Source organism: Mauremys mutica, chromosome 19 (assembly GCF_020497125.1).
Source record: "Mauremys mutica isolate MM-2020 ecotype Southern chromosome 19, ASM2049712v1, whole genome shotgun sequence".
Classification (NCBI taxonomy): domain Eukaryota; kingdom Metazoa; phylum Chordata; order Testudines; family Geoemydidae; genus Mauremys; species Mauremys mutica.
In genome coordinates, this window is record NC_059090.1 from 20,431,115 (window position 1) to 20,450,596 (window position 19,482).

The 19,482-nt window shown below is 40.3% G+C and overlaps 1 protein-coding gene across 1 annotated transcript in view; it reads right to left on the reverse strand.

The window, feature by feature from the left end:
• Nucleotides 1-19,258, reverse strand: part of APPBP2 (amyloid beta precursor protein binding protein 2) — a 41,051-nt gene extending 21,793 nt beyond the window's left edge. Inside the window, exons 1-4 of the mRNA XM_044993413.1 lie at nucleotides 18,933-19,258; nucleotides 5,478-5,566; nucleotides 2,986-3,137; nucleotides 1,440-1,563 (exon numbers count right to left, since the gene is read on the reverse strand). Coding sequence (XP_044849348.1) covers nucleotides 1,440-1,563; nucleotides 2,986-3,137; nucleotides 5,478-5,566; nucleotides 18,933-19,073 — 506 coding nt within the window. The 5' untranslated portion in view covers nucleotides 19,074-19,258. The remainder of the gene's footprint in view (nucleotides 1-1,439; nucleotides 1,564-2,985; nucleotides 3,138-5,477; nucleotides 5,567-18,932) is intronic.
• Nucleotides 19,259-19,482: the final 224 nt, after the last annotated feature.

The window sequence follows — 19,482 nt, forward strand, 5'->3', positions numbered from 1 at the left end:
CGGCGGTGGGGGGCATGGGGAGGGCCGCAGGAAGTAACCCGGGGGGGGGAGGGGGCAGAGAAACTTCTCCCCCTCTCCCCCAGCTCACTGCCACTCCACAGCCGCCTGCTCCCCCGAGCCTGGGAGGGAGGGGGGAGAAACGGAGAGGCGGCAGCACGCTCAGGGGAGCAGGCAGAGTGGAGGTGAGCTGCGGCGGTGGTGGGCGCGGGGAGGGCTACAGGAAGTAACCCTGGGGAGGGCACAGGAACCGCTCCCCCCCCCACACTCACCTCCGCCTCCTCCCCCGAGCACGCTGCCACGCCACTTCTCCCCCCTCCTTCCCAGGCTTGCCTGGGAGGGAGGAGTAGGAGGGGAAATGCGGCACATCCGGGGGAGGAGGCAGGGCCGGGGATTTGGGGAAGGGGTTGGAATGGGTCGGGGAAGGGGCGGAGTTGGGGCGGGGCGGGAAATTTTTTTTGCTTGGGGCAGCAAAAAACTTGGAGCCAGCCCTGGGCCTGACTGCACTACAAGAACCATGGCTGTCCCCATGCGACCATAATTAACCAACATGTTTAAGGACATCCATATTGTAATACACGTTTGGGTTTTTGCTGCTAACATGAAAAGAAAACATGAGTCTATAATTGTGTGGGTTCTGATACTGTTCCCTAATATGGAGAGGCATTTGTTTTGCTGTCCACACAAGCAATAAAAAAACAAAAAGCAAAACCATGTTTCTGGCATACAACTTTGCTAGTGCATAGTTATTCTTGCAGCATAGAGAGACTAACTGTATATTCTTTTGCCAGTTTAGTGTTGGCCTTTCAGGACTCCTTGAATTGAAAACTACTGAAGCAGAGTCCTACTGATGAAACATACAGAGTTTCCTGGTGTGGGCTGTACTGTGCACAGTGTTGTGATATATTATACACTTAACAGTGACACAAATAAACATGTCAAATTATTTAATATCCTTGATAATCCTCTAGCTATCTAGAGAAAATTAGTACCTTTCATTATTTATGGGGAGAACCAGGGACCAAAGAGTTAGTAGGCATTGAAACTCCTGATTCAAAGGACAGAGCCTCATGGAATTTCCAGCAGATTTTTTTCTGTTTTCCGTAGAATGTAACCTTCATTAAAAACATCTATCCCTTTAAGACCTTTCTGAATATAAACTGATACAATGTTAACTCAGAAATCTAAGTCTACAATGTTAACTTTTCCACTAAAGACCATTTATCAGAAATATCCAGGTAAGGTATTTATCCATCACTTTTGAAAGCCATGGTGGATATTGCCACAATGGGCAGTGGGACAGCTGGTTGCTATCAAAGAACCCCCCCACCCCTCCAAAAAGCTTGCAATAAGATGCCTTCAAAACTCTTCAACATAAACAAGACCTAAAATTTACAATAATTTATGCAACAGGACTCAAAGTAGTTCAAGTCCAAGCTTACCTTACGCAACATTCTACTGCACGACACCAGTGAGGCATCTCATCGTGAAGGGAGCATAACTGCTGGCAGGAACTGAATACTTTCTCAGCGTCACTGTACCAGCCAGCATCGGATAGGAACCCTCCTGGAAATTCAAGAGCAAACAAACCTTTGGACACCACTGAATCATTGTAAAAGATGAATTTTTCTTAATTGGAACCGCTTGTGAAATTTGTACGAATCTGCCCTTTCATTGCAGATTAAGAGTAAAAGAACAGGAAGAAGTGGGTATCCTGTGCCCAAATTAAAATATAGGAAGTCAGTGCTACCATAATTTGGAGACAGGATGACCTTGCAGTGACATGTTCCTACATCACTTTACAAAGAAATATTGTGAGGTTCTATAAAACTGCATTCATATTATGGAGATCCTGTTGGGTTCAAAGACTCCATTTTGAAACAGTCCTTGCTCTGAAGGGGATGAAACGCAAATCTGGAAGGATTCATCTTCAATCAAAATATAACTTATTGGCCAAACCGGACAGTCTCCACGTAAAAGAATAAATGGACACAAATCAGCCCTCAAGAATTATAACATTCAAAAACCAGTTGGAGAACACTTCAATCTCCCTGGTCACTCGATTACAGACCTAAAAGTCGCAATATTACAACAAAAAAAAACTTCAAAAACAGATGCCAACGAGAGACTGCTGAATTGGAATTAATTTGCAAAATAGAACATCTTTAGAAGATTACATTTGGACATGGGTTTGGAGTTTGAAACAGTTCTAAAATATATTTTATATATAAATATACATACATATATTTTTCCTGGTCAGGTTCTGATTCAGAATAAATTAAATTAGGCTTGAATAAAGACTGGGAGTGGACGGTTCATTACACAAAGTAAAACTATTTCCCCATGTTTATTTCCACACACCCCCCACCCCCGGTTCCTCACAATTTCTTGTCAACTGCTGCAAATGGACCATTTTGATTACCACTACAAAAAGTTTCTCTCTCTCCTGCTGGTAATAGCTCTCGTTAGAGTGTGTATGGTAACATCCATTGTTTCATGTTCTCTGTGTATATATCTATCTTCCTACTGTAATTTCCACTGCATACATCGATGAAGTGGGCTGTAGCCTACGAAAGCTTATGCTCAAATAAATGTGTTAGTCTCTAAGGTGCCACAAGTACTCCTGTTCTTTTTATTGGTATTATGTATATTTCTCTCCCGTGTCTTTCTGTCAAAAATATATATTAAATTAACAACAAGTCTTCACACTGTGTAAATATAATATCTGCCAAATTTCTAATCCCTTCTCTGTAATTAATAGGGTATTGTTTAAAAACAAGTCCACTGAATCAACCTGACCAGGAAAAATATATGTATGTATATTTATATATAAAATATATTTTAGAACTGTTTCAAACTCCAAACCCATGTCCAAATGTAATCTTCTAAAGATGTTCTAAAATACTTTATTCTTTTATGCCTTTAATTCAAGTTTAATTTAAGCTAAAGCATCATAGTTAAATAGCCTTGTACTTCATCACCACTTACCTAAAACAAAACCAATTTGGATTGCTTTGTCTTTTACATCAGAGTCTGATTCTGCTATGTAGGAGCACCATCTACTGAATGAATATGCCAGCACAGAAGCAACTTTTACTCCATGATCCATCAGAGCCTGAAAACAGTGATGAAGCAGGTGTCTGAACGGAAAGAAAACAGTATTTATTTAATAAAAAAAAACGTAAGTATTCCAGTCAGTTGGTTCTTTAGTATTACAGACTCATGTGTGATAGTAAGTCATAAATACTAAAAAATATCTAAAATCCCCAGAAGATAGTGCTCAGACCCATCTACCTCAAGACCAGTAGTATACAGTTGTTGTATTGTATATTACAAAGTGGATTTATACAAAGTGGATTAAACAGCACAAGGTGTCTTAAACAAAAGACACCTACACATGCCATTAAAAACAAACAAAATTTTAAAACAGATTTAAAAACAGGAAATGATCCATCATTCTGAATTTCAACCAAAAGCCAATTTCACAGATGTGAAACATATTAGGAAGCCTGTTTCCAAAGTTCTTAATTAAAATGGTGTAGAAACGAATAGTAAAAGGAGGTTATTAAGAGTCAAAGACCAGGAAAATACAATAAGGAGAAAGGTGATAGCTTTTTAAAAAGTCAATGCTTATTGTGGGTACATAGGAAAAAACAGCCTCAAGAGGCCAGTTACAAGTCTAACACAATGGGACTGTCAGAGAGATGGAGTTCCTCAGCTTGAGGAGTTTTTCCTATCATTTTGGCAGACAGACACATCTGGAATTACACGGGCATATAGGGACAGATCCTTTATACATTTGCTATATTCTTACTGGTCTGATTTTTCAGAAAGGGTGAAGCTGAGCTTGCATTTAGCCTTGTAATACAGCATATGTTCTGTGGGGTAAAGAGAACTAAGAATTGCAGCCACAGAGCTTTTTTAGGCATAACATTGGAGGGTTGCCAAAGCCACCACAGGATTCATGCCTAGCATATTTTAGTTAAGTAAAACTAACAGAAAATTAATATGGGGGACCAAATGCTACAAAGATTTTAATGGCTTTACCCATTTACCTAAAAACAAAGAGATGTGACAGAAACAGTGATCTGGAACTCAAAAGCCCTTCTGTGAAGTTGGAGTGGAGTTCTACTGTTCATCAGTAAAATATGAGACCAGAGGGGAGGGGCACATTCTTCAAATTTAAGTCCAGGAGCGAAGGATAAGAGCTGAACACCCAGGTAAAATGCAGACATATTTAAGCGCTGAAGAATGGCATAAGTCAGTTTACTTGTAGTAATTGTATATAGTGCTAAAGACCAGCTGGTCCATAAAATTACATTAGTTTTAAAGGTGTGTGTGTCTGGCTGTATTACACACCCACTGTATCCGTGCATTTCTTTGTTTGGTATCACATACTGCTCTTATTTTTCCACATTTTTACCTATCCTCTCTAAATGATTGTTAGAGTCATTTAACAGATGTACCTTCCATTGAACCCTCTGCTGCCTTGTGAAGCATTGCAATATAATTTTAAAGGGACTATTAACAAAAAAAAAAAAGTGACAACCCTAACTGTGATCTGTCCTAAGCATCATATTCTGTTTTAGCCATTACAGTACTTAAAACAGCGATCAGGAAGTTTCTCTCTGTCCTGAATGATATAAAGACAGTGACAATGGAATAGCATATTTTTTGGTGGGGGGGGCAGGGAGGAGGAAAATTTTATTTACTGATATTTTGGGTCATTTACAATAAGACATTACAATTACATTGCCCTGGCATATATAGATACCCGTTGTAATGCAGAATTAACAATGTTAATTAACATATTCTACACTGACCATATACTGTTATATCAACAGCATTCACTTTTTTTCCCCTGAAGTATTTAAACACAGCTTTAATACAAGGTGTGTACGGATGGGTGTGTTTGTCTATCTAGCGACACACTCACCCATTTATATTCTTTTGGGGGGGGGGAGGGGAGAAAGCTGGATCTGTTCTGGGGGGCAAAGGGGAGTGTCTCAGAACAGAAAACTGAATTTCAACCTCTCTCCCAAGATATATCAATCATTTCAAAATACCCAAGAGGGCTTTGCCCACTTCAGAAATGGCTTGGAAAGTCAGTTATTTCAATACATGAAATTTTGCCTCCATAGCCTGGCAACAACAGAAACCAGGCAAAGTAATGTAATGACACCTTTAAAGTCTTGCTAGCCACCCCAACCACTAGATACACATTTAGACCATTTTTGGCTTTAGACAGAGTAGAGAAATGCCTTGCCAGGATTAAAATCAGATTTTCTTTAGAACCCCTGAGATACTCAACTCCCAAAATGTAGAGAGTCATAGATGAGTGTGTGTACTAGAAAGTAGCTATGGAAAAGATACAGAAATGCATATTTCAAGAACATTTTTTGTGTAATTTTTCCAATAAATGGGATTAAAGCAAGACATTAAAAAGGAAATGTGATTGAGCAATAATCTAAGATAGTTACCTTTTATCTAAAGCTCGTAACACCTTTGCAAAAACTTCTAGTTCACAAAATTCACTACCCAACTGGCATAAGCGACCTTGTTGGTAAAGCTGGAGGAAGGAAAAAAAAATTGAAAAATTTAAAATGATGAAATCTACTAAAAATTATATTAATAGTAAAACAGAAATTTTACATTAACAGTAAAATATTATTCTAAAATCTTTACTTGCCACACCACCTGTGAACTACAGCCGACTGTCTAGAACAAGGGTAAATAATCACAAGGGAGAGTTCAGTTACCAACAAACAATAATGTGCTATCACTGTATTCTGTAGAAAAACAGATGTAAAGTTTCAAGGAAAGAGATAAGGTGGATAGTAAGTCACAAAAGGAGTTATCCAGCACTCTGTTCTAAAACATCCAATATACCCTATTGTCGTTACTCTTGTTCCTTTACTGAACCAATTATGACCACAAAGGTATCAGTTCACTGGGCAACACAGTTTATACAGTTGATCACACAACTGCACAATTCACGCTTACAGTGAGTGCTAGCTAGGTGGAACAGGGGGATCCACCCTGAAGCATTAGAATGGTTTTCAAATCTCAAAATTCAATTATAATCCCAGCACATTGCTTTTTGAATGCTACATGAAAGATCACACATTAATACAGTCAGCCAACAAATCAGTAAACTTTTTAAAAAATGATTACCAATTCCTTTGATTCCCAAGATGCTCCATGATGGAAAGATGTACACATTGTCCACTTGCAATCATACCAGCACAGACTGGGATTTCATCAGATCTCAAAGGCTAAATAGAATTGCTCTGTGTTCATTCTTAACTCTAAAACCATTCTATAAGATGCTTGGTGGCACATGAAGGGATATTGACAATTGAGAAGGTGTCCCTACTTTATCCAGTGCTGAAATGGACTATAAACCAAATGAACGCGAGTAGTCATTTTCCCTAGCCAATTACATTTTTGACCTGAAGTGATGGGAACGTTTTTCTTTCAAAGTCTGTAGAAAGAAGTATTTTAAAAACAATTTTAGATTTATTATTTACTGTACACTGTTTGTAGCTCAGAAATATGAGAAACTTCAAATCAGCATTATTCTTTTAACGGTTTTGTACTGTTGGGAAAAATTAGTCACTGCTTGCCAATTCTCTGATTATTGTGGAGCATAGGCCAAGTTGATTTGTTTACTACATTATGTACTTTTCCGTGCTCATCAACACACTTAGTTCTGGGGGGGGCAAAAGTTAGTTAAGAGATACTGTCAGGTTCTTTTGGTCCAAAATTTAAGTTAAGCTAAAACAGTTTTATTTTTTATATAAATTACATAACACTGAAACAGATTTGTTGGGATATATATATATTTTTTCCTATAGTGTTTGTATCCAGACACATAACATCAGTGTTCATACATGAGAAATAGAAAACTAACCAAAACAAGACTGATCATTTCCATGTATAAGCTGAATGCAGAGCAGAAAGTAAGCTACATAAATGGTGAAGATTAAATTTATTTTTTAAAATCAAGTTATTAGTTATTAATACAAGGAGAGAAACTCATTTTACACGATATGTAAATAGGATCGGCACACCTTTAATGGACAGAATTTTTTTTAAGTATATACATAGGAGCACTTAATGTTGATTCTAGAAAACAGCAGGTTTGGATATTTTAATAAATCCTCCAACAAACCTGAAAACTCTCTGACCTAATAACGTCAACTGCAACAAACACATTTTCCTTTGAGTCATCTATTTTGTTGCAAAAATATCTCAACCCTTTTTAAATGATGTAAAGCTTCATATAATGTTACCCTTTAGATACATACTGTACTGCATTTCTTCTGTACTTCAAAAGGTTAAGGTCATCAAAGAAGGGGAGTAACTCATTGCACTACTAAATGTTCCTCTTTTGTCAGAGGGCGGACGTTGTTTTAGAATAAATGCATAAAAGTAAGTACTTCCATTTTCCTCAGCCTAGCTGTCTAAAAGTCAATGAAGTAACAACTTTACATCAAAGAATTTGAAGTGTATTTTCTGTAATTAAAGAATCGCTCAAATCACAACTGGAATTTCAAAAACACCACTGGAGGCAGGTGTTTTGCTGAATGAGGTCATTTGTGAAAGGAACTAAAAAAAGTTTCCAAGCTGCATTAATACTGATTTAACAATCACAAATACTACTTTAGTCTTCAGTATTTACATTGCTCCATTAAAAAAAATAATCCAAGTTTTTATTTTCTTTTTTGGCAAGCCATTATTAAAGCAGGTTAAAAAGCATTAGTCCCTTCCTTGGAACTCCCACACTGCTAGCATCATAAACTCAAAACAGCCACTTCTAGCCCTGCAGTCCCAAACATCAATTGTAATTAAAATCCTTTTTATAAAAATATTTCCAAAATACGTGTACACAATCTTATACGGTATCTACTGTAAAATTTCACTTTTATTTTACTTGTGTTTTGATTTACAGGCTGATTAAAAGATGTGCCGTTTTTAGTCAATACGTTTATATAGATTTTTTACTGTGATTTTAAAATGATGAATACGTGAATAATTTGGCTTGGGAAAAGTTACTGATATTTGCTTTTCCACGACTGATTCCTGCAGATCTCTCTTCCTGTTTCAGTGGCATAGACTTGCATGCCTGCCACTCAAATGACAAACTTTCATTTTCCCTAGTGTAACCTGACATTCTGATTGCTTGGCATATTTACTATCCACCCATTTACTGCAACTACTGGCAAAAAATTTAAAGGAAGTAACCTAGATTAAGTCTACTTAATCCGTGGTGGTATGAATGCTTCATTTTCAAACACATGGTAATAGATACTTGATTTAGAAAGGAAAGGGGGACTTCAAATTATGATGAGTAGCAGGCAGTTTTTCTAGAAGATTCACTACTTCTAATAAGCAAAAAAAACAAAAACAAAAAAAAACCCCCACACATTCAGAAATCCTTGGAAATGGGATTTTCATTGTTATCCAACTATCTCAAACCTGCACCATGTGACCCAAGAAAGGAAGAAATTGTTCTCCGCTGGAAACCCACACAGAGACTGAGAATTCATGGTCACAAGGCCAGCTAGTTTATTTGAAACAAATGCCAAGTTCAAGGGAAATATCCCTTGTCAAGCACTGTTGTAGGTCTGAACCTCTGAGAATATTTGTTTCTTTAAAGAAATACGTTTTCCTGACACAAACTTAAGCTAGCTGGTGTTTAAATGTAAACTCATGTTCAACAATTAACTTGGGTTTTCTTCCTTAGAAGTCATTGCAGAAATTTAAAGATATCAATTACTGCGGTAGATCATTTAACAGCCATCTATAGAAAAATTACATAGGACTCGTCTAGAATGGCTTCCAACTGTATCAAAAAATAAAGGTGCTACAGCCGTGGTGGGCAACCTGTGGTCCATCAGGGTAATCTGATTGCGGGACGCGTGACATTTTGCTGACATTGACCTTCCACAGGCACGGCCCCCTGCAGCTCCCAGTGGCCGCGGTTCGCTGTTCCTGGCCAATGGGAGTTGTAGGAAGTGGCGGCCAGCACATTGGCCCGCCGCTTCCCGCAGCTCTCATTGGCTGGGAACGACAAACCGCGACCACTGGGAGCTACGGGGGGCCGTGCCTGCGGATGGTCAACGTCAGCAAAATGTCTCGAGGCCCGCAATCAGATTACCCTGATGGGCCGCATGCGGCCCGCCGGCCAAAGGTTGCACACCACTGTGCTACAGCAACATTAAGTCTTGGCACTTCATGCCTGGCTTGGTATTTTTAAATGTAATAATCAAAAAATTGCAGAGAAATAGAAGACTATCATATGTTTTTCTGGAGTTCTAAGAGTGACACTACTCAGTACTAAAATGGAGAAAATCTCTTTAAAAAGACACTTTATCATATCAGCTGGGTGCTGCTGAATCTCATGAGGATTCCCCACCGCCACAACACAAAGACACACACACGGATCCCTTGACAAAGGATTGTTTATTAAAAAAACACAGTAGGGAAACTAAGAAGAAAGTCAACCATCACCACCCTATCAAATTATATGAAGTCAGCCTGAAAAATGGAATGCTCTATATTTCTAGAAATAATTTGACATATCTTTAATATTGTCTGATATGCCAATATTCCAGTGAAGAGCACAACAGACTTGTTTATAACTAAAACAAAGGAAAGAGCTGCTAAAAAATTAACAAAGCATTTGTCTTGTCAAAATGATATGCACCACAGTTGCTAACCTGCCTTCAGAGGAAAAAACAAAACAAAATCGCTTGACACTATAGCATAGAATACCTTTAGAAATGTATTATTTTAGCTACAGTTGCTAAATTTTCAAAACACTGCACCTAACTTTAGAATGCACACTAACCTTCATTCCCATTTACAATGGCCAGGGAAATCCAACAGGGCTTGTCTACACTATGGGCACTACAGTGGCACAGCTGTTGCGCTGTAGCTATGCTGTTATAGCACCATATAGACGCTTTTTACAGCGATGGAAAGAGTTTTTCTGTTGCTGTAGCTAATCCACCTTGTGAGTCAGGGTAGCTAGGCCAATCTAATTTTAAAAGTAGACCAGGCCCAACTTGGCACTTTTCTAGCTAATCACACTTAAAAACGTTTCTTGGTACTAAGAAGGTAGGCTATGATCTTGCCAAAATTCAAGTTAAACAGACCATGAGTATTTGGATAGGAAACCTCAGGAGGCTAAACTAAGGTCTTCTCTACAAACAAACTTGCACTGGTTTAATAAATCGGGCACTTATCTTAGTTTAATAGTGGCTTTTATTGGTTTAGCTTAAGACATTCAGGAGGTTGCACTACTTAACTAAACTGGTTTAAATTCACACCTGGGGTTAAACCAGGGCAACTCTCTGTACAGACAAACCCTGTGATGTTGGCAATGCAGTTGGCACTTAAAGGCAATGATCTTGCAAACTCACATACTCAATTTTAAGCGCTTTAAAAGTTTCATTCACGTCAATGGGTCTACTCACATGCATACATTTTTGCAGGATCAGAGCCCAAGTCAGTATTGAACAAATTCCAAGGTACAGTACTATTGTGCATTTGCTCATGATGTTGCAGTCGTTCAGTGAGACACAAACAAAAAAAACTAAAGTAAAAAAACTGGATGAGTTTCTCCCCCCCACCACACCCCAAATAAATTTTGTTTTCAATTAGTTCTAGTTCTTATTATTCTGTGGTGCTTCTTGTTAGACCAAGTGTACTAGCTGCTAGTCTAAAGCAACATACTTTCTTTTTTTCTTTTTTAAACTCAACATGCCCCTAACCTTTCAGTTGGATCTTGTAGTTCCTATCCCTCTTCCAGCCCTCCCTCCCCCCACTGGTGTTAACATGGTGTTGTATGCTGTTAAGTATGTGCTGAATTCTACCTTACAATTGGCAAGATTAGAGGATTCTCATAAAAGGCCTGCAAAGTGCTTTGAGACCATTCATGATGAAAGGATATACATTATAAAATTATATTCTTCTACAGAAGTTGTAACAACGTGACCACCAAGGTGGATGTTCGAAGATCTGACATGTAAAACACCTTCCTAAAGAAACTGCTTTGTGTACTTTACTTTTTATCATGACATGATAAAAAAACCCACACTATTAAATGATTTTTAAACCTATTATAGGCAACAGCTAGGATTATTACAGAGATTAGACTTTTTTATTCTAGTTTATTTACTGCATACATTTCACAGCACTTTGTATGCAGTCAGTTTCACTCTTTCCCATGAATAGTCAGTTTCCTCTATTTGTGCAACTGTTAACAAAGAAAGGGAGAGAAACATTTCCACAGGGATAGAAAAGTGTGCTTTTAAAAAACTGGTAGTGACATTTGGAACAGGTGTACTACTTAAAATTTTATTTTTTTCCCTTAAACGGATAGATTTCAAGTTTAGTGTGCCCCTTCGAAAGAATTTTCCTATACTCATTTCCAACACTATTAAAATATTGTTTATAAATAGGACAAAATTGAGAAGTGTAAAGTCAATGTAATCTGGAGACAAGGATAGCTACAAACAGATACATTTTTACTTTAGGAGGAGAAAAGTTATATTGCTTCTGTATTTGGCTCAGGTAAGATCGTTACTGAAATACTCCACCCTGTTCTATTACCATAGTTCAAGAAGGATGTTGAAAAATTGGATGGGGTTCACAGAAGAGCCATAAGAATGACTAAAGGATTGGAAAACCATGCCTTATAGCAAGAGATTCAAGGAACTCAATCTATTCAGTTTATCAAAGAGAAGATTTGGGGCAAGAGATATCTTATTTAAAAAAAAAAAAGGTTCTTCAGTCTAGCAGACAAAGGTATAACAAGATCCATCAGCTAAAAGTATAAGCTAGCCAAATTTAGATTAGACACTCCATCACTGGACATTTTAAAATCAAGAACTAGATGTTTTTCTAAAAGATGTGCCCTAGATCAAACAGGAATTCAGGGCATTCCCATGGCCTATCTATCATGCAGGAGGTCTTCTTAGATGATCACAATAGTCCCTTCTGGGCTTACGATCATCTATGAATCCTTCCATGCTAGCTAGCATTGGTTGCTCTCCTGGAAGGTGCTTTTCTTGAGTAAGTGGGGAGGAGAAAGGGGTGGGGAGAAAAAACAGTCTTTTCCATGCCACACTTGATTTATGCCCCAAAAGTACAGCATGCTAAAACTGCACAAACGTAAGGTTTGATAAAATCTTTATGAAATCTCACACAATATTCACAGCAAAAATCCTACAAAAGTAACCCATCCACTTAAGGCTTTTTCCCTTCACTTAAGACAGTGCTTATTTATGGCCTTGTTTATACTACTCTGGTCAGAAACCCTCAATCTGAAAGAATAGCTGCAGTTGCTTTCACAGTTTATCTACCCTTTCCTCCCTCACTAAGTTAACTGCCCAGGTGTCATGAGCCCTGGAACAAAACAAGATTTTTTTGTTGCAAACATTTTCTACAAGACTGTAATTCATCAACAAGGAAAGTCATCTCAGAAAGAGACACGATTCAGGCAAACTCAACCACAGGGTAATATCACCGCTGCTAAGAATCATTAAATACTGTCACAAAGCAGAGTTGACATTCTATCGCAAGCCATGTGCTGTTTCAGCAAATTTCTATTTATTCATGTTGTTTTGCTCTAGAGGAGAACTGATTAGACAGACATAATACAACAGCTTTTATTAGCTGTGTGCGTTCCTCTTCTAGACTAGCAGAACACACAGTAAGAAAACATGGTACTTCAGCTACAATCAAAACATGGATCATGGCAATTCTAGATTAAGCTAACTCAAAACCTACCATTCGTTTTTAAAAACACTCTGGAAGTTTTACCTCATTAGACAAAATGATTACAGTGACACTGCTTTTCCCTAAATAGCTATTCTCATAGTACAAATTAATTTTATTGTAGTGCAATTACTGAATGTTATAGTTTTAAGTACCAATGTGTTGAAGCAAATTAATACTATTCCTCCGTTGTTCCTGTGATTAAGGATCTCATCAGAAGTCCTCAGAAGAATGATATTAACAAGTCAATTTAGCCCAACTTAAACATTTTTAAAAGGGAATTTTGAAAGGCGAACCCAAGGCTACGTCTACACTAAAAGTACTACAGCTGCAACTATGCCAATATGAACACCTGCTACAGGGGACAGAAGAGGATTTTCCGTTGCTGCAGTAAACCCACCCCCATGCTAGACCTATGGAAGAATTCTTTCATTGACCTGGAGGTGTCTGTAACAGGATATAGGTTGGCTTAACTACATCGCTCAGGCATGTGAATTTTTCACACCCCTGAGTGTCATAGCGAGGTTGACCTAAGTTTGAGGTATAGACTAGGCCTAAGCATTTGAGAACATTCCACGTTAACCAACACAAACCACACAGGTCAGCCTCATTAGTCTATATTGGTACAAAACTGCAGTCCAAGAGTGTAAAAAAGAAAACACTACAATTAACAGTTTTCAAATCTTCAAATGCACCAAAGGAGCAAGGAAGTCCAGAAAAAAAAGCATACATGGCCAGAAAAATCATATATGTCATTGCTTACATAGAAAATGCCTGACTGAATCAGACCATTGGTCCAGCTTGTGCAGTATCTTGTATCTGTCAGAGTGAATACTAGATTCTTCTGACCAACACCCTCCCCCCGCAGACATATTTCCTTTTGTTGAGTCCCATTGTGTTATTGATTTGTGAAGAATCAGTGCTCCTTACAGTCTTCCAAAGTTTCATTAATTTGAAGAATTGTATCATTGGCAAACTTCATTGGCTTGCTGTCTACTTCTTCCTCCACGTCACTGATATCAAACACTGGTCCCAATACTGCCCTGGAACAAACCAATATCAGCTCCATTTATCATTACTTACCACAACTACAATGCCTATTGCTCAAAATTAACATGGTCAGGTTGAAATATAGACAACTTAAAAAAAAAATAGTTGAAAGTTGTTCCACATATTTCACTTGCTGCTGTGTATCTTTGTCAATGATTTTTGTTTCACAACCATATTTTAATCAATGTTTTTCTCTCCTGTGTTGCCCCCCGCAAGACCCCACAAACAGGGGAAATGGACATAACTAATTATACAAGCGAAACAATGAAACTGGGATATGCAAAGTGCTGGCAAGTGCACAAAGGAAACTGAAAGAAGTAGAAAACTATTTTCCCTTTAAGTAATCTCAGTTACTTCTTGTAATAAAATAGTTTTAAAGCTTTTCTAACAGAATTGTAATTTTTTTTTAAAAATACTGATAGTGTTCCTTTAATTAGTTTTTAACCTACATTAGAACTCTGCACCTAACTCCACCATAATTTTCCTTAATAGTCACCAGGCCCAGACGCCCTGGGTGAACTTGTATTTTGGCCCCATTTCTTTGAGTTTGAGACCAGCAGCATGGGGCGCAGGGTATGAGGATCAATTCCGGGCTGCAGAGCCCAGGTGGGCTGCACAGGGAGGAGTTTCTGAGCCCAGGGGCTCCCATGGCCATATACTCCCTGATCATCTAGCACAGGGGTCGGCAACCTTTCAGAAGCGGTGTGCCGAGTCTTCGTTTATTCACTCTGATTTAAGGTTTCACGTGCCTGTAATATTTTTAGAAGGTCTCTTTCTCTAAGTCTATAATATATAACTAAACTGTTGTTGTATATAAGGTTTTTAAAATGTTTAAGTAGTTTCATTTAAAATTAAATTAAAATGCAGAGCCCCCTGACCAGTGGCCAGGACCCAGGCAGTGTGAGTGCCACTGAAAATCAGCTCGTGTGCCGCCTTTGGCACCCGTGCCATAGGTTGCCTACCCCTGATCTAGCAGGAGGAGACCAGGTGTTCAGCCACCACTCATGTCCGTGGGAAAGGCGGACCTAGGGGCTGGCTCGCCTGCTCTGACAGCTGGCAACTCTAAGTGGCATTGCCTGCACCCTGCCCAGCTGGCTCCACCTGGCCAAAGGCTCCAGCCCTGGGCTCGCCTACACTCACCCCTGTTCCGGCAGCCCAGATCTGGCAGCTTGAGGTACTTGGATGGCACCCCCCTAACCCCTAGGCAGTTGCCTACATCGCCCACTGACCCATAAGGCCGGCCCTGATTGTCACTTATGAGGAACACTTTCAAAAACTTCTTGAAAATCCAAATAACGGATCCACAAATTGCCTTTAACCAGTTAGACAAGTGCTATTTCCCTTAAAGTCATGTTGATATGGCACTGCTGATTCGCTTACATTTAATAAGAAGGCCTTTCCATGCTTTTAATAAATTGTTGAGGTGTTTAACAGTGCTGTAGGCGGATAAACATCCTTCATATAAAGGACTCTGCTGTCCAGGTAATTTCCCAGGATAGTCCACTTCTTATTACAAGTTGCCCACTAAACACAACCAGATTCAACTTCCTGAAAAGCCTAAGAGAATAGACAAGTTCTGCCAGCAATTCCCTCCCTCCATTTTAAAATACGAGGGCTGTCAGTTTGAGTGTCTCTGCTAATTTCTAGTGTTGATATACTACGCAGGGAAAGAGTCAGTCTTTCAGGTCCTAGGCCCCAAACCATTAAATGTTATACTTCTCAATGCCCCATGAAAGGCTTTAAATAACTTCTCTATTTTGACCATTATTCCTACCTATGATTTCTTATTTCAAGTGAACCGGCTGGGAGACCTGGAGCTTTAAGGAACAGCAGAACTATTTTGAAGTTTTGAGGCTATAAACGGTGATGGTTTTGCAAGTGGTTATATTGGCCATTATATATAAAATATATTTACAGCTTTGAAGGGTCACAGTTAGTTAATACACCTCTACCCCGATATAACGCTGTCCTCGGGAGCCAAAAAAAATCTTACCACGTTATAGGTGAAACCACGTTATATCGAACTTGCTTTGATCTGCCGGAGTGTGCAGCCCCGCCCCCCGGAGCACTGCTTTACCGCATTATATCCAAATTCATGTTATATCAGGTTGCGTTATTTCGGGGTAGAGGTGTATTAATAATCTTGATGAAGGTGGAACGTGACCACGGTTAGTTACCACACTTATTTTTGCAGAATGTGCAGTGAAGTTTTTCATAAACACAAATGGTTACAAACTTAGTGGGATTTTGGGGAACCCCTGCATATTAATCTAACTCTTATTTGCAATCACAAATGTGAGATATAAAATGTTTTCATCCCTTTAAACATCTGCAACCAGAAAGAGGTTCTCTCTCCAAAATCTGAAAGCACGTATATGCCATTTATGCATTTATTTTCCATTACATACTAGCTGATGTTCAATATTGCTAATGCTCATCAATCAGACAATTACTTTTCCTCAATTATTTCCAGAGAATAGATACTAAGGAGTAAAAAGTGTTAGCAGTTCACTGAGGCCCTATCTCCATGGCACCAACAATTATGTAAATACAGTGAACACCCAGCCAAGGTTTTCTAAGGGCTTGCCTACATGATGGCAGAGGCATTAGAAGTTATTTTGTGTGCTTTAATGTAGTCTTGTTTCAAACAGCACTTTATTAACACACACTAGGGAACTCTAGCATGTATCAGCAGGGTCCACATAGGCCAGTTAGCGCACGAGACGCTTGTGTGCATTAGAAGTTACTGGCAAGTGGTGAGGAATAACACAGTGTGGACAAGCCCTTAGAGTACTAGTGAATTTTGGTTTTCCTACTTAACACTAAAAGCACATGACCATCTGCCCTCTGAAAATCAGGCCTCCTTAAACAATCTCAACTTGGGGACTGAAAATCACTAGCATTTTGAAAGTCTTGGCAATTTAAAACAAACCAAAATCACCCCCTTCCCCAAAAAAACAAAATAGTTATAATACGGTTTGGCTTCAGCCATACTTCTGACCAACTCTATCATAATCTGATTCAGCCACAATAGTACCTAGGCGCACCAATCAAGGACCCATAGTACTGGGTGCTCTAAAGACATGCAGTAAAAAGACAGTCATTGCTCCAAATTGTTTACAGTCTAGGGCCTGATTTTACAAGGAGCTTCAGGCACCCCCCCCGCCACCCCCGAAATGAATGGGGCTCTGCCTGAGTGCAGAGTTTCTTCTAGCATCGGAGTCTAAATTAGGTTACATCCATGGTTAAACCATACTTAAGGACTTACACAAAGTGAAAAACACAGATGACAATACAAACTATTATGTAAGACATTCAACAAACACTGTCATGTAGTTTTATTTACTCTACACGTGGAAATTACATAAATCAACATTTTATTTAGTGGGAATGCAAGTTACACACATTTTGTAGATTCCTGAGATTCTGAATTTTGAAATTTGGTATATTCTTTAGCAAAAATATATTTTTTTAAATGGATGCAAGTTGGTGTTTTAGTACCAAAGGTCCCTGATTAGTGTGGCAGAAAAATCATTCTTGAGATCAGGCAACACTGGAATGAGGTTTGCATGTTCACTTCTTCGCCGCTCCCAACCAGGGCAATATACTCCTTTAAGTGAGCATAAAGGAGAGACTAGAGAGAAGTCTCTATCAATCAGATGGATTGAATTGTTCCATAATGGAAAAAGAACAATCAACATGAATCAGATTCAACCTGAACACATAGTAAAAGAAGTCAGTCAGTTACCTATTAACCTCCCTTACAGATCAGGTTTCAAGGATTCAGGAATAAAGGCAGTGAATATAATAAAAAAATTTCAAGTAATACTACCCCTAAAAGCCCCTGTTCTTCATGTATCTTTAGTGATTATTGAAATATAACCACTGCCTGTGAAAAAATACGAAGAGAGAGCAAATTCTGATTATCAGTGGTTACAGCTATTGGCAGTTTCAAAAACAAACAAAAAAACAAAAAAAAAATCAAAGCACTCCTTCAGGTTAGTCAGAAAACCATGTTAAATTAATAGCTCACCATAAATCACTCTCTACAGCCATACTATCTATGAGTGTATGCATGAGAGAGACTTTTCCATATCACTTAGCCTAACACATAATGCAGATAAATAATATCTAGCATATGTAAATTTCCTTGCCTGTTACCCTCTAGTAGGAAAGATTTTCCTGTCTCAAGTGATCATCCTTAGTTCTGAATATTGCAACTCTATGCTGATAGGAGGGCCGTTATCAGTCTCAAATATATTTCTGAAAAAAATGTTTATTTTCTCTTTAAAACAGACTACATTTCTTTAAAAGCTTTCTGACCTGAGAGTGAAAAGGCAATGCCCCACCTCAGGCCTTAGGAGAGGGCTCTAGAACCTCCTGCTTCCTAGGATGCTCATTTTGAACACTTCTTTGACATGAAATGCCAATCTAGTGGATGTCACCGGTGAAGTGAATACACCTTTTATACTGACTCTAGATTTAGGGGGAAAAGAAGAAGTCTCCCCACTCCCCCCAAATGACAAGACTAAGGTCAATGAATTAAGTGGTTTAAAGCAAGGTCCCAACCTTTTCACCTGGTTGCTATTTCCCCAGTAGGTCAGTGGAGAAAGTATAAGGTGGAGGCGAGTGTGGTCCCTCTACCCTGAGCATCATCTTACTCTTCTCCCCCCACCCATCTACCCCCAACCCCAACACACAAAAGGAAAGACTCCCCCCCTCTAAAAAACTAAGCTCACCCTCCCAAGTCTCCCTCTCTAAAAATGAGGCAAGGCCTCCCTTCTCTTCCCCCCCCCCCCCATATAGGGCTCACTCTTCCCCCACAATCCAGTATCCTCCCGCCAAAAATATTTGGGTTCACCCCCCCTCCATCATCACCCCCTCGCTATCCCCCTCCCTGGCCGGGGAAGGAGAAGCAGCAGCAGCAGCCCGGGGCCCTGACTGAGTCCCGGACCCAGGAGCTCCCACCCAGGGCCCTAGCTGCGACCGCCCCGCACTCTCCCCGCGACCTGCGCCGAGCCCCGGGGGCAAGCAGGGCCCGGGGCCCTCGAGCGGGCTGCCGGGGAGCGGCTCTGCCCCAGCCCGGCCCCCCTCACCTTGTAGTACACGTCGAACTGGATGTTCTCGGGCAGAGAGCGGATGTCGCGGCGCCGGGCCCGCCCGTAACTATCCACCACGGCCGAGATCGCCGTGTTATAGAGCGTCTCGGGCACCCACTCCAGCTCCACCGCCGCCATCTTGGGTGTGCGGAGCCGCCGCCGCCACCACCGCCTGCCTGCCCGGCCCGCTCCGCTCCACCTCCCCCCGGGGGGCTCCCACCGCCCAGCAGCACCCGGACGCTCTCCGCCCGGGGAGGGCCAGGAGGAGCCAGCGGCCGCGGCGCCGGAGAGCGCGCACGGCGAGGGGGTGGGGAGATGAGGCAGTGGGGTGATTTGCTCCCGCTGGGCCGGAGCCGGAGCCGGGGGGAGGCGTCAGGGAGAAGGTCTGGGGAGGGAAGGAGGAGGGACGGGAGAGAACGGGGGGGAAGGTGTGAGGGGGAGGAAGGGCCGGCAGAGGGGCGCCCGGGGGAGGTGAAGGGGCAGAGAGGGGGGTGGTGACGCCAAGTAGGGGGTGAGGAGCTGGGGAGTGAGGAGACGGGGCACGGGG